Source organism: Drosophila bipectinata, chromosome 4 (assembly GCF_030179905.1).
Source record: "Drosophila bipectinata strain 14024-0381.07 chromosome 4, DbipHiC1v2, whole genome shotgun sequence".
In the NCBI taxonomy this organism is placed as follows: Eukaryota; Metazoa; Arthropoda; class Insecta; order Diptera; family Drosophilidae; genus Drosophila; species Drosophila bipectinata.
In genome coordinates, this window is record NC_091740.1 from 3,072,641 (window position 1) to 3,084,769 (window position 12,129).

Consider the following 12,129-nt stretch of genomic DNA (forward strand, 5'->3'; position numbering starts at 1 on the left):
AAATTGACCATGTTAGCATTTTGTTAGGTCGGCTTTTAGACTTATGTTTTGTATCTGATCCTGATGGTACCACTCTTTCCAGAGCTTTGCCCTTTCAACCCCAGAGGATACAAATCACCTCACGCTCGAGGTTTCAATTAAAACCATTTCTGGTATCGATCAGAAGCTTATTTGCAGGCTTTTAATTAAAAATACAAAAAAACAACAAATAACATAAACGAAAGCTAACTTTGGGCGGATCCGATTTTGATATACCCTCGCAGTTGAAACCGGATATATATCGCAAAAATCTGATATAGTTGGACGATCCTTATGAGAATATAATAATATATCCTATTTATTACAATACAAAATCTTAAAAAAGTCCCAAACTTCAATCTTCAAAAAAAAAAAACGAAGTTGGTATTTTTACCTAAAATAATTCCGATCGTTCAGTTATATGGCAGCCACAAGATATAGTCGGCCGACCCATATGAAATTTGATAGGTCGCATTATTTTGCAAAACATAGGACTCATGCAAAATTTGAACTCTCTAACTCTAAAAACATTAAAGTCATAGCATTTCCAATCAATCAGTTACATGGCAGCTATAGGATATAGTCAGCCGTTCCGACTTATATACTGCGTGCAAAGAAACAAGGGTGTGTGCGAAGTTTCAAGTCGATTGCTTTAAAACTGAAAGACTAGTTCGCGAAGAAACAGCCAGACGGACAAACGGAAATGCTCATATCAACTCAGGAGGTGATCCTGATCAAGAATATATATACTTTAGGGGTTGGAGATGTCTCCTTCACTGCGTCGCACACTTTTGCAGAAAAATCCTTTGCAGAAACTTGGTTAAAGCCGGATATTTTTACCTCAGAAGTTTTTCCAAGTAAGTGCACAGCTTTTAGACGCATTCTTACTTGCGTGGCAAATAATATTTGCAGGCTTTTAATTAAAAATACAAAAACAACAAATAACATAAAGGAAAGCTAACTTTAGACGGATCCGATGTTGATATACCCTCGCAGTTGAAACCGGATATATATCGCAATAATCTGATATAGTTGGCCGATCCTTATGAGAATATAATAATATATCCTATTTATTACAATACAAAATCTAAAAAAAGTCCCAAACTTAAATCTTCAAAAAAAAACGAAGTTGGTATTTTTGCCAAAAATAATTCCGATCGTTCAGTTATATGGCAGCTATAGGATATAGTCGGCCGATCCTTTTGAAATTTGATAGGTCTTATTATTTTGCCACACATACCACTCATGCAAAATTTGAACTCTCTAAAACGTGCTATCCGCCTAAAATGACAGGTCATCCTTACGCATAAATCATTTAATCAGCAAATCTTATTTTCTGTCGGTATTTTCCGAGAATAGCTTATTATCAGATTTTCTTAAGGTCAAACTAGTTGTGCGGGGATGTTTCTGACACTGATCATCAGAATCATCCTTAAGACTCGTTGTTTGCATTAGTTTGTCACGGCCGTATTTGAAGATGTCGCAATAGATGTCAACATATTAAAGGTAGCATTTGGTTCCGGCCGTTCCTCGGATATTTGTTTCTTTTTCGGTCCCAAGCTACTTCAAGGACAGATAGTTTTGTAACACATAATTTAATTTTATTTTTTTGTAATTCAGTTGTGTTTTTATTAGCTCGATGGTGTTTTTTTTTAATGCTTGTGATCAAACAGCTTGTGAATTCAAAGTTCATTCAAGAACCACATACGGCATAACAATTACGATCGTGTCACATAAGCTAAATTTTAACAGCATAATTACCACGTGTTGTTGACGTGTAGTAATTACCAACATAAATAGAAATGACGAAATAGCACGATACCAAATGGGCAGATACATTAGCAGCAATGAAGCTATTTGGCATATTCTGAGCTTTCCCATCCACGAAAGAGTTTCTGCTGTCCAACATCTGGCAATACATCTTGAAAACGGCCAACGTGTATACCACTGAAGAAAATGTTCTCCAAAGAGCGTTCGAAGCTCCGAAAACGACTCTAACTGAATTTTTTACATTGTGTCAAAAACCTGATGTTTTTGGCCAATTCGCGAAAACATTGGCGTATGGTGATGTTCCACGTTATTTCACATGCAACAACTCCAGTAAAAAATGGGAGCCACGGAAACAAGGAAAACCACATCCTTCCATTACAGGCATATTCGAAGCTACCGCTTTGAACCTAACGTATCGTTTTATTATTTGTTAAAAAATAAAAAAATTTTATCAAAAACCAAACAATTATAAAACTACTTTTATTTACACAATCTTGCGTCCAATCGCGGTCAAAACCAACACGATGGACTGGAAAGACCCCCCAAGAAGTCCAAGCGTGAGCCGTTACTCTACAGCAGAGACAAATTAAACAACTCGAATCCACAAAACTCGGGCTAAGATTAATTAAGGTGCTGCAACGAATTTCAAAGCTCCCTCTGATCGATGAACTGTATTTTTGCTGTATGTATGTGTGTGATGGTATGTGCATGTGAAGAGAGAAAGAACGGCAACGAGCAACTAAAGAACCAACCTGTAATCTTGACACGTGTTTGCCTCAAAACTTACGCCTTGGCTGATATTTTGCAGGCTTATGTATGTAGTTCATTTACCAAAATGCTATCAATTTGTTACTTAGCGATTAGCGAATACCAGCTGATGTGCTATATGAACAATGAATTCCAGCGGCGTGTCGAGTACAAGCCCAAACTGATATTGCGGATGTACGTATAGCTGATCTGCTAGGTATATATGATGATACGTCCTTCTGAGTCCACCCGGGGGCGCTAAAAAATGTTTGCTCCAAAATGGCAAAGTGCGAAAATGCCCGTTTCAGGCCAGCAACTATGGTCCCAGTAGAAACGCATCAACCGAATTCAATGGAAGTTAATTTATTACTAGTTTCTATCTGCTTCTTCTCTTCTTCCATTAGAAACTGCGACGCAGCGAGTGACAAGAACGAGTACTTAACAGAGCGATAATATCTTTAGGCGGTACAATTCAAATATATTTCACGTAGATATCTTGCAGCTCGGACTCGTTGGGGGTTATTTTATTTGCTCGTAGCTTGCTATGCCCCGTCTCATAGCTAAGTAGCCCAAGTTGCGAGTTCTACGTATTTCCCTCACATATTATTCTTAAAAACAAGTTACGACTAAACACAATCTTAAAAAAAAAAACGAAGTTGGTATTTTTACCAAAAATAATTCCGATCGTTCAGTTATATGGCAGCTATAGGAAATAGTCGGCCGATCCCGGTCGTTCCGACTTATATATTATAAACAAGGGTGTGTGCAAAGTTTCAAGTCGATAGCTTTAAAACTGAGAGACTAGTTCGCGAAGAAACAGACAGACGTGCTGTCCGAACAGCACAAAAAAAACAAAAAAACAGAACAGAACAAAAACGTGCTGTCCGCCTAAAATGACAGATCAACCTTACGCATAAATCATTCAATCAGCAAATCTTATTTGCTGTCGGTATTTTCCGAGAATAGCTTATTATCAGATTTTCTAAAGGTCAAACCAGTTGTGCGGGGATGTTTCTCACACTGATCTTCGAACTGATCATCAGCATCATCCTTACGACTCGTGGTTTGCATTAGTTTGTCACGGCCATATTTGAAGATGTCGCAATAGATGTCAACATATTAAAGGTAGCATTTGGTTCTGGCCGTTCCTCGGATATTTGTTTCTTTTTCGGTCCCAAGCTACTTCAAGGATAGATAGCTTTGTTTGAAAATATGTCGGTTTTGTTTTCTGCTCGGTTCTGCTTTGGCTTGAAACAATTTAAATTAATTCATATATAATACTATGTTTATGCGATGGAAATAACTATTTCTTGAAAGCGTGATATAAAAATAACCTCTGCTTATGCGACACATATAATTTCGTGATTTGGATTTAGTAGAGATGCCATCAGTATAAAATTAGGTATTGTCGTTTGGTCAGACTTTCAAAAAAAGTGAAACCAAGCAACGCGATGGACAAACTTAAATTCATCATTTACAGTCGGAAAATATGAACTCGGAATATATGAAAAATTAATTTCCAAAGTCCCTAAGATGAAATTTCATTCAATTGCAACCTGATTTGTAAACCAATTCATTCTTTGAGGCTGACATTATAGTCATCTTTCGTGTGTTGCAGAATTCACGAAATGGCGTTTATGCACACACAAATCGGCTGAAATCGTGAAAGGAAAGCATAAATTCGACATCGCAGAAACAGAATAATATTTAAAATGTAAGAACGAATCAGGTTTATTTACGGTTACTGCACAATTTTCCAGTTTTATGGTTGAAAAAATAACTGAAGTATTTTCTCAAAAAAATGTTTAAAAAAAAATTTTATGTAACAAAAGAATTTTTATAGAAGTATTAAATTTTCTTATACTAAACCTACAAACATATACAATATGTAAAATAATTTTTTCTCATTGCTTTTTTAAAACATATCATAAGCTGCTTAAATTATTAATAATAACGAATTACCAAAAAGAGACATCTAAAAAACATTGACAAGATTACACATATTTTAATTTTATTTTTTTTAAATTCAGTTGTGTTTTTATTAGCTAGATGGTGTTTTTTTTTAAATGCTTGTGATCAAACAGCTTGTGAATTCAAAGTTCATTCAAGAACCACGTATGGCATAACAATTAAAGGTTCATCGTTGTAAGATTTTAATTGAAGAACTTGGTGCCATTCCTTAAATTTTTGGATTGTTGAAGTAGATTGGACAACGTTGTCTAAATTATTCTTTGATAGGCGAATACCAATACGATGCTCAATACTAGGAGACTCGACTGCTTCAAAACATTCATCATCATCATGACATTTTTGATTATTTAATAAGGCTCCAATTGAAGATGATTTTTGTCCAATAAGTTCAATTTTACTATTGTTAACATGGATGCTATTTTTTAAACAACTAAGTTCAACATCCTCGTTTATATTACAAACGTTATTGAGCTCAGTTTGTAATATATCCAGGGAACCTTTTTCTTCCTTAGGTAAATTACCTCCAACAGAATTTAAATTATTTATTAAGCTGTGTTTCTTAGCAAAAATCGAATTGAATGATAACAGCATACCATTGTTTCTTAAAATTTCATATTCATGAACATTGTTTTTTATTATTTTAGAAGTAGAATGAATTAAATTAATATCTTTTTCTTCGTCGCTACCCAGCGAAAGTACGTCTTTGTCCTCAACTAATTTTACAGGTAGCACGGATTGAACGCTTCTATCAATTTCTTTTATATTTGATTTTGCGATTTTTTTTGCATCACCTTTTTTTTTCACTGCAATGTATTCAAAATCGCTGTCATCGAAACTAGAGCTACTACTGCTGTAATTTATTATTCTGTGTTTTTGACCCCTAAAATTCTCTGTTAACAATTCATCTTCAAAAAAAAGTTTCTTATGAAGTCTTTGTTTTTTTTTAACAGTATTTTTCACTTTGTCCTTAAAGCGAAACCAATGCTTTAAGTCCAAATCAACGGTATTACTTTTACGAGAAAAAGACTTTCGAATTGTTTGTCGATCAAGATGACGATTCCGATGACGGATAGGCAAACTTTCTTTGGAAAGAATTAATGAATTTGAGAGGGTTGAGAAGTTGAGATTAGGGGTGGATGACGATTCTTTTAAAATTTCAGTTTCGAATAAATTTTTTGGAGTTTTTTTGATTGTCAATACGATATGATTGCTAGAAACACCGCCATCATTGCTCGTACGGTGCACAATTTCATATTCATTTTTCCCATGTTGTCCATCAACCTCAATATGGTTCACAGTATCGTCATTTTCACTGCTATTATTTTCACCCCTCCGGTCAGTTATTGTGTCATTTAAGCTTATTTTAATCCGTTTGATTTTCCTCATTAAATAAGTGTTTTCCTCAGAATCTTGTTTTTGTCCACCACCTGGACCACGTCTTTTACGATTTTTTTCGTGTCTTCTTATTTGAGCTTTTTTTTTACCAATATTTGACACGTTTTTTAAAGTTGGAGACTTACAACTGTTTTTACAAATAGGGTTGGCATTGTCTTGAGTTTTTAGATCCACAGCATGTCCATCACGTATCTCTTTTTTATTAGCGAATGTTAGCAAATTGTTACTGATTGCTGAAATATAGCTACTATCAAAATGATCGACTAGGGCAGGATTAAAATAGCTTTCTTTGTATTTCATATTTTCCAAGCTGTTGTTGTAGGTAATCATATCAGAGATTGGTATTTCAGTATCGATCTGGAGTGGACAGTCCCGATTTAGCTTGTTTTTAAAAGTTTGGTCTGCACTTTCATTATGACTATCTAAGGTTTTGCGCTTATATTTTCTACATGTTGGCAAGCATTTAGCAACTCCAAGAAAAGGTGAAAAATCTTTCTGAAAAGATTTTACTTGGGTAGGTTTGAAAAATTTAAGCGAACTTAAATCTTTTCTAATATGATCATATTGAAGAAACCCGTATTTGGGTACAACGTCAGATCCATTTGTTACATTGTAAGAATATAAAGTATTCAGAAAATCATTTATTGATTTGAAAGAAATAGATTCATCTATACTATCCCAATTTCCATTAATATTTGGAATATAGTAATTGTGCAATGCATTAATGTGAAAACTACTAACTTTATTAGTTTGCACATAGAATCTTTTTTTTGCTAAGCAATCTGGATCCTCGTTTATGGTAAATACAGATTGAATTACTTTAGGTAACTCATCGACATTTTCTTGACTACAGCTGTCAAGTTGAGCATCGATATTGGTATTGCTCAAACTCAATAAAAATTTATTTGTAAAAATATGTGGTTTTGATATCTTCTCTGTCGCTTTATTAGCTACTGGTTTTGGAAATGCGTTCACTAAAGACTTCAGTGAATCATCTTCATCTTCAAAATCTAAATCAAATATAGACTTCTGAGGTTTTTTCAGAATTTCTTCCTTCTCAGTTGACTGCTCATGACTTGTACTTATCTTTTCTTGTTTTGTATTATGATCGAACTTTCCTTTGCATTTTATGCCAGGATTGGCTTTATTTCCCTGGTAATCTGATGTGAAAGGTTTCGACTCTCTCAACAAGTTAATATCATTTTCAAAAATTATGCAACTACAGGGTACTAGTTGAGCTTGGTAAGATTCCTCAATCTCATGCACACTGATTGGGCTACCAAAGCTGTTAATAAGGTGCATTAGCTGTGTGGTAATATCATTTAAACTTTCCGTGGTAAAGCTCCTAGAGTAATTAACGAATGAGGAAGTCTGACGACTACAGCTGTTGCTATCCAAAGATGTACACTCCTTAACTTCTTGGGATTTGCTACTGAAGTGGTCTGAAGTATCACTATCCGTATTAACAGTTTCTGTAAAAAAAAAAAAAAAAAAAAATATATATTGTATTATTGGCATGAATATGAGTATGAGTATGGCATAATTTAGACACCATATAAAAATATTCATAATTTCTTAAAATGAAAGAGCATGTTAAAACTCTGGTAGAAAACTTGTATTTAAAATAACACAAAAAACAAACAAGAAAGCAAAGCTAACTTCGGGCGGAGCCGAAGTTGATATACCCTTGCAGTTAAAACCGGATATATATCGCAAACATCGGATATAGTTGGCCGATCCTTATTACATTATAATAAAACCAATCAATTACAATAAAAAATCTAAAAAAAAGTCCCAAGTATCTTAAAAAATACGAAAGTTGATATTTCTACCAATACCATTTCCGATCGTTCAGTTATATGGCAGCTATAGGATATAGTCGGCCGATCCGGGCCGTTCCGACTTATATACTGCGTGCAAAGGAAAGAAGGGTGTGTGCAAAGTTTCAAGACGATAGCTTCAAAACTGAGAGACTAGTTCGCGTAGAAACGGACAGACAGACGGACATGCTCATATCAACTCAGGAGGTGATCCTGATCAAGAATATATATACTTTATAGGGTCGGAGATGTCTCCTTCACTGCGTTGCACACTTTTGGACAAAATTATAATACCCTCTGCAAGGGTATAAAAAGGAAAGCTAACCTTGGGAGGAACCGAAGCTGATATATCCTTGCAATTAAAATCTGAGATATATCACAAATATCGATTTTTTCGCGGTCTTTAAGAAATTAGGGAATGGTTAGTGCACCAATAAGTACAGTTAGAATTTCTGGATTCATCAAAATGCTTGGAGGTCAAACCGACCGAGGAGGCGTTTCCGCATAAAGTGCGCTCGAATCGCGGTAAGCGAGTTATTAAGAATCAGTCTAAAAAATTAGGAAGATAACGAGGAAGAATGGCCTAAAAAATTTAAAATAGATTTTAAGTTTGAAGGATTAAAAAGTGAGATGATACGGAGGAATGAGAAATTTCCTAATAGGAAATTCCTATGCACTCGGAATAGGGACGTGCTGAACACTGATTTAGAGTTTAAGGAAGATAAGATTTGCATCCCAGTGAAGACCCCTAAACTCTTATGTATAGATTCTATGCGGTATTGATGTACGAGGGCTGCTATATATATTTTTGGCCTAGTGGCCATTCTAAGTGTTGCCTGGCGCCATCTGACGTTTTCATTGGGAAGTTTGACAATTTTAGAAGAAACGTGCTCAGAACATTTTCGCGCAATCATTTTTCACGGCTTTCGACGTGAATTAACCCGACAAGAGTGCGTCGTTGAAATTAAATCTTTGTATGACGATCGAGCACTGTGAAAAACTAGTAAAAAGAATTCAATCGTGTGGCCGACGCTCGCTCGAAGTCGAAGTTTGTCCAAAAACAGTCGTTGTTCCAGAGAACATTGACGCCGTGCATGAACTGATAATGCAAGATCGTCATGTGACATACCGTGGGATAGAGGCATCGGATCTTTATAAGATCGCCACAGGTAAGGAATCATGAATCTATGCTTACAAGCCCTAAACCAAACAGCAATCGACCGTGTGGGTCTTCGAAGACGAACCAAATCCAACGAAAGTTGTTCGTGGAAGAAGCACTTCAAGCAAATGGTGGCCTGTTTCTTCGGTAAAACAGGTCATGTGGCGACTGTTCCGCTTGAGCAACATAGGTCAGTCAATTCTGAGTGGTACACCACAATTTGTTTCCCTGAAATCTTCGGAGAAAATCCGAAATCTTCGGACTTGGCACCTAATGACTTCTTTTTATTCGCGCACATCAAGAGAAAAATTCGTGGTCAACGATTTTCGACGCCAGAAGATGCTGTTGAAGAGTTCAAAAAACCATGTTTTGGAGGTGTCTCAATCGGTGTGGACAAAGTGCTTCGACAATTGGTTTGAGCGCATGCAAAAGTGTATAATTCATGCTGGAGAATACTTTGAAAAACAATAAAAACCATTTTTAATCATAAATATTCGCATTTTCATTATTAGGCCAGAAATATATATAGCAACCCTCGTAATACATATTGAGGACTTCTTTGGGCGGACCAAAGAAATGAATAAACTATTAGTAATATAGAGGTCGTTAAATTATTTTGATCACCTTTTAAAGGGTTATATACCTTTTTTATTTTCAAAAAATCGAAATTTTTCTTATTGCTTTATCTTGAAGAAAAAAACTCCTTAAGAAACTTTTCCCAAATTTTCATAGAGATTGGAGCAGTAGAAAAAAAGTTACAGCGCTCCTAACCGCGCGCCTCGTTGCGGCCTTGAACTGAACTTGAAACTTTAAACGCGAATATCTCGAAATGGTGTTTCTTGAAAAATGACTTTGCGGTGACATGGATTGGCGGAAAACTACTGAACCGATTTAATTCAAATTTTTTTTTAAATGTTCGTAATGAAATTCTTCTGTGCTTGAACGATCGACTTTTTACGCACAAACTATTTTTCGCCGAAATGAATTTTTTAGTAAAATTTCTAGAGACCAAAAAGTTCATTTTTAGCATAAAACGTTCCCGTATGCATAAAAAAACTAAAAATTTTAAAACCAATCGTTCAAGCACAACGAATTACACTAAACTAATGAAATTTTTTTACTTTTATGGTTTCAGTTGACCTGTTTGACTTGGGGAATAAAGTGTTAATAATAAAGTGTTAATAAAGTGTACTATAAAAAAATTAAAACATCCCTGTAATTAAATAATTGCTACGAACCTAAAAAAAAATCCGAACTTTGCTCTTTTTCTTCGACAAAGAAGGTATATAACCCCTTAATAAAACCAAGGACACCTTTAGCCTTATTAACCATGACAGGGTGACATGGATTCTCTGGGGTTGAATGTTTCTGAACTCTGAAGTTCAGAAAAAGGCGGTATATATGGCCACGTAATGTATAAAGATTTAGCGAACAAAATGATTTTAATGCAAATAAATTCTATGTCACCAAACTCTTGTGATTTCACCTCTTCAGAATCAAGTTTGGAATCTACCGAAATGACAAGTGGTATAGTCGGAACGGCCGAGATTGGACGACTATATCCTAAAGCTGCCATATAACTGATTGATCGGAAATGCTGTAACTTTGTTGTTTTTTGAGTTAGAGAGTTCGGATTAAGCATGAGTGCTATTTTTGGCAAAATAATACGACATGCAAAATTTCGTTTAACTATATCATAGCTTTCATATAACTGAACGATCGAAAATGACCAAACTTTCGTGTTTTGAAGATGGAAAGTTGGAACTTTGTATAGATTCTATTTTTTTTTACCCTCCAAAATTAATAACGATCGGCCGACTATATCCTATAGCTACCATATAACTGAACGATGAGAAATCGTATTTGGTAAAAATACCAACTTTGGTATTTTTAAAGATAGAAGATTGGGACTTGTTTGTAGCTTTATTGTAATAAATTGGTTATATTATGATATTCTCATAAGAATCGACCAGCTATATCCGACGTTTTCGGTTTTAACTGCAAGGTTTTAATAAATTGTTCGCTCAACACAACAAAGCCCCGTTATAGATTCCTCCGTCAAAAAATATATTTGTATCTCGGTTTGCCCCTGATATTACTGAGGTTGATATCTCGGCTTACATAAAAGCCAAAACAAAACCCGATATAAAGGTGGAGGACATAACTAAATAAAACAAGAAAGGAAAGCTAACTTCGGGCGGAGCCGAAGTTGATATACCCTTGCAGTTAAAACCGGATATATATCGCAAACATCGGATATAGTTGGCCGATCCTTATGAGAATTTGATAATATAACCCAATTTATTATAATACAAAATTTAAAAGAAGTCCCAAACTTCTATCTTTAAAAATACCAAAGTTGGTATTTCTACCAAAAACCATTTCCGATCGTTCAGTTATATGGCAGCTATGGGATTTAGTCGGCCGATCCTAATGAAATTTGGTAGGTTGGATCAACTGATCAAAAATATAATCTGTACCAAGTTCAAGCTTTCTATCTTCAAAAACACCAAAGTTGGGTCATTTTCGATCGTGCAGCTATAGGATATAGTCGACCGAATCTTATAAAATTTGGCATGTCGTAATATTTTGCCAAAAATAGCTCTTGTGTCAAATTTGAACTCTCTAACTCTAAAAACACCAAAGTTATACCATTTCCGATCAATCAGTTATATGGCAGCAGGATATAGTCGGCCGATCCGGGCCGTTCCGACTTATATACTGGGTGCAAAGGAAAGAAGGCTGTGTGCAAAGTTTCAAGACAATAGCTTTAAAACTGAGAGACTAGTTCGCGTAGAAACAGACAGACAGACAGACGGACAGACGGACCTGATCAAGAATATATATACTTTATAGGGTCGGAAATGTCTCCTTCACTGCGTTGCACACTTTTGGACAAAATTATAATACCCTCTGCAAGGGTATAAAAAGTCCCAAACTTCTATCTTCAAAAATACGAAAGTTGGTATTTCTACCAAATACTATTTCCGATCGTTCAGTTATATGACAGCTATAAGATACAGTCGGCCGATCGTTATGAAAGATCGGATAAACTGACCAAAGGAAAGAAGGGTGTGTGCAAAGTTTGAAGTTGATAGCTTTTAAACTGAGAGACTAGTTCCCGTAGAAACAGACAGACAGACGGACCGACGGACAGACGGACATGCTCATATCAACTCAGGTGATCCTGATCAAGAATATATATGCATACTTTATCGGGTCGGAGATGCCTCCTTCACTGCGTTGCAC

General features: G+C 35.4%; 1 protein-coding gene across 4 annotated transcripts in view; it reads right to left on the minus strand.

The window, feature by feature from the left end:
* Positions 1-4,529: 4,529 nt before the first annotated feature.
* Positions 4,530-12,129, minus strand: part of MED26 (mediator complex subunit 26) — a 39,657-nt gene continuing 32,057 nt past the window's right edge. For all 4 annotated transcript variants that reach the window (XM_043213661.2, XM_043213663.2, XM_043213660.2 and 1 more), the window contains one exon: positions 4,530-7,373. In XM_043213661.2, the coding sequence (XP_043069596.1) occupies positions 4,636-7,373 (2,738 nt within the window). In that variant the 3' untranslated portion in view covers positions 4,530-4,635. The remainder of the gene's footprint in view (positions 7,374-12,129) is intronic.